This window comes from Austrofundulus limnaeus, unplaced genomic scaffold (assembly GCF_001266775.1).
Source record: "Austrofundulus limnaeus strain Quisiro unplaced genomic scaffold, Austrofundulus_limnaeus-1.0 Scaffold274, whole genome shotgun sequence".
Classification (NCBI taxonomy): domain Eukaryota; kingdom Metazoa; phylum Chordata; class Actinopteri; order Cyprinodontiformes; family Rivulidae; genus Austrofundulus; species Austrofundulus limnaeus.
The window spans coordinates 501,492-505,284 of NW_013952676.1; the positions used below are offsets into that span (position 1 = coordinate 501,492).

At 35.7% G+C, this 3,793-nt stretch overlaps 1 protein-coding gene across 1 annotated transcript in view; it reads left to right on the forward strand.

The window, feature by feature from the left end:
* mmp25a (matrix metallopeptidase 25a) overlaps positions 1–2,182 on the forward strand; it is a gene marked incomplete at its 5' end in the record, with an annotated part of 7,207 nt that extends 5,025 nt beyond the window's left edge. The window contains 2 exon segments of the mRNA XM_014020991.1: positions 891–1,063; positions 1,873–2,182. Coding sequence (XP_013876445.1) covers positions 891–1,063; positions 1,873–2,021 — 322 coding nt within the window. The 3' untranslated portion in view covers positions 2,022–2,182.
* Positions 2,183–3,793: the final 1,611 nt, after the last annotated feature.

Consider the following 3,793-nt stretch of genomic DNA (forward strand, 5'->3'; position numbering starts at 1 on the left):
TAATATTAGCATTTACTTTTTTGTACAGTAATATTGATATATAATAAAATGTGTATTGTTTATTTAGTAAATTCTAKTAGTTTAGAGATTTTGATTTTTTTTTGCAAAATTTAAAAGAGTAATTAAACAAATGTTACTACACTCAAAAATCCTTTTTTTTTTTCAGTGCACTCACACCTGTTCAGTTATCAGCCCAGGTGTTTCTGGTTTATGTAAACTTTCCTCCCTCTGTTGTTCAGTCTGACATTAATTGTCTTTTAGCAAAATATCTTATAAAAGACTAAATAAATGTAACAAAAGTCATAAATTAATTATTGGATGTACAGCTGGTGCCTCTGTGCTGCAGTGGTCACAGCTGTTACCTCACATGCAGCCTTTATGTGTGGAGTTTACATGTTCTCCCTGTACAGGTGTGGGTTTTCTCCAGGTACATGGTTTCCTCCAACAGAACTAAGACACATGTTAGRTTCAGTCTCTAAACTGTCCCCAGGTGAGACGGGGAAGGCAAAGGGTTAGAGTGGGAGGACACTACCACTGAAGCACATTTAATGAATTTGATCAAACTTTATTTTCTTGGCATTTCCTGTCAGGTGACTGCAGTCTGTCACAGCTAATCAGCATTAGCTAACACAMCAATGACTATATCAGACTCTGAGCTCAACAGTAACAACATGAAGTGAGAAGTTCTATAACAACAAGATCTTTTATAACACTTGAGCAGACAGGCTAAAACTAATGGAGGAGGAGGTGGGTGATGTGCACTCCTTTGAGAAGAACCTTTTGGACTCTTCTGTCTGTGTGTTCCTGCTTTGACCTGAGTGAATGTTTGAATGTTGAACCTGTAGAAGACATCTTGACGTTGACCGGTCTCATCATGTCTCTCCCCTCAGGTTGGAGTTCACAGTGGGCAGCAAGGCTCTAAACTGCTTTCGTCTCATTGAGAGACACTTCTTTAAAAACCTCCTTCTCAAAACCTTTGACTTTGAGATCGGCTTCTGCATCCCCCACAGCAGGAACACCTGTGAACACATCTACTGCTTACCTGACCTGGAGCCTCATGTTGGTACGATTAAGTAATGACTCTGAGGTATTTTAACACTAGTAACCCAACCACACCCAACAGACTGTAATGTTAAGGGTAACAGGTTGAACTTGTTCTGCTACAGCTCACTGTTGAAGGCAGAAGAGTGGTAATGTTATTTATTGTCTGTGGGCTTGTAGTGTTAGCAAAATATCTCATGAATGAACAGATTTCAGTGAAACTCTCAGAAAGTAATCGCTGTCTGCACTTGTGCAAAATCGTATTGTGTGCAAATGTCATTGTCATAAATGTAACGCTACTTTAAAAACTACATAAACAATCTAGAAAACTAAAAATCTACAGCTGTGTCTTCACTGTTACATTCCTGAGGACAAGCAAYAAGTCATGTAAAAGTCCAAGTTAATAAACMAACACAGATCAACAGCGTTATAGCCCTTGTAACTAAATGAACCAAAAATGTTTTAATTCACAACTTCTCCAATATCTATCAATCATCATATTATTTGTTATGAGCTAAATGCCTAAATTAATTGTGATTATTATTTTTTGCCAGTATTTCCCAACCCTAGTCTGCACATCTGCAGCTGATTAACATTTGGATTGAATCAAGGTGAACCTTAGCAAAGACAAAAGTAGCTGTAACTCAGCCAGCTTTACAGATACTGAACTAAAATTTGCTGTGGTAGTAGCTGCGGGTTGGACTTGTTGTTAACTCTAATCAATAACAGATCTGACATGATGTATGTAAACTTTTAGACCAGAAAAAGATGTCGCTGATCTTCTCAGGTTTGTCGACGTCTGACTCATTTTTAACTTTCTTTACTCCACAGTTGAAGACATGATCGCCAACCCGTTTGAGACTCGCTCGGACAGTTTTTACTTTGTCAACAACAAGCTGATCATGCATCACAAAGCAGAGTACTCCTTTGCTGCACAAACAGACGCCAGCAGAGGGAATAACGTGAACAGTGTTGGATAGTAGATGAAAATGTTCATTTTATGGTTAGCATAATAAACTCCTCACTTCTCTGGATGTTTACTGTGTTTACAAATGATCAGTGTGAAGGAGGAGGAGTTTGTGGTTTGATCTTTGCTGATGAATATGTCAAATAAAGCAAATGGGTTTTTGAGTAGCATCTACTGTTTGTCCAGTAAAGTTTTGTTAATGTTAGTTAACTGTTGGTAGTAATGCAACAGTAGCTAGAATGAACAACTTGAAACATTTCATGTGAGACAGTTGTGCTAATATATTAAAAAAAGGTCAAAAAGTGCATTTATTTTATCATCAGACTGGAGAAAGCTCTTCAAGRAACACCAAAAATGAACAGCATTGAATTCTGGAACTACTTTGTGTTTCCAAGTTGAACCATGAAGCACAAAACTACAGCACAATTCTTTAGACATCTATAGCTATYCAGACTGGTCTTTGAGAAAAATATCTCGAACATCTATAAATATGATTGTTTTCTTTCCAATTATTGTAAATGTAGGCAAAATGCACCAGTGAAAAGATATGCTGTCTGGTCAGCATCACAGTTTAAGGCGTCTCTCTCCCTTTGTGAGAGTACAGATTKAAATGAGTGTGTAAAATCAATCTTAGGCCCACAAAACCTGTGCAGTCCTGTGGGGTTCCAGGCCAGAAACACAAAATACCAGAGAGCAGGACAGTGAGTGCTCCAAGTAATAACCTTCAGAGACAATAAGAAACCATCTCTAAAATGCCCTGACCTCTGAAAATGAACAAGTAAAGGCTGCTTGATAACAAAAACAAAGATTAAAAACAAAGTTAAATTAAAATTGTKTATTAACTAACAAAGTGATTTGACACCATAGAATTAAAGATCACTTCCAGTCAGTTAAGTTTAAGGTTTATAAGACACTAATTCTGTCACACTTAGATTCATAAATAACTTTTTAATTAAAAGAACCAACTTTATGACCTCTGACCTATAGTTGTCTTTCAGTAACTGTTCTGTGCAGATGTTTATTTTGTTCAAACAGAAACCTTGGTGTAAAACATGATTCATGCAGAAAATAAATGTGTTCATATGATTGTGAAATATTTTAAAGCAGGAGAAATTAACGTTATTGAATTATTTTTTATTTATCTAATAAAAAATTAGTCAWATGGTGTAACAAACTATTTTGATTGCAGGAAAGTAATTAAGAACGTTTGAACAGGAGAAGATAAGCATGTCGGGCTGAATGGATCATCCACACTCCACGTTCTGGACTTTTCTCCCCTCACTTCGTTATCATGATTACTTTACCAAAGTTTAAAGCATAAGCTGTTGACCGTCCAGCAAAGTAAAAAATTAACAAGAGTTAAAATACTCTTTGTAACTTCAAACTTTATTTAGGTCTAATAACAATTCACTCATAAATGCTTAAAGTAGTAACAGACTAGCAAAAGTTAAAAGCAGCAAAAGGCTAAGAAAACATTTAAAGTAGCAAAAAGCTAACCAAAAGCTAAAGGTAGAAAAAAGGCCAATGGAAAGCTAAAAATAACAAAAGACTAGCTTAAAGTAGCAAAAATCTGACTAAAAGTTAAAACTAGCAAAACAAAAACTAGACGCTAAAAGTAGCAAATGGCTATTTAAACTGTTAAATGTAACAAAAGGCTAACTAAATACTAAATATAGCAGAAGGAAACACAAACAGCCAGTTTACTGATTCATATTTCAAGGAGACACTAGTGTCTGAAAGAAGTGAAGAAATCTACATTTATTTGTTATGTTATGTTATGTTATG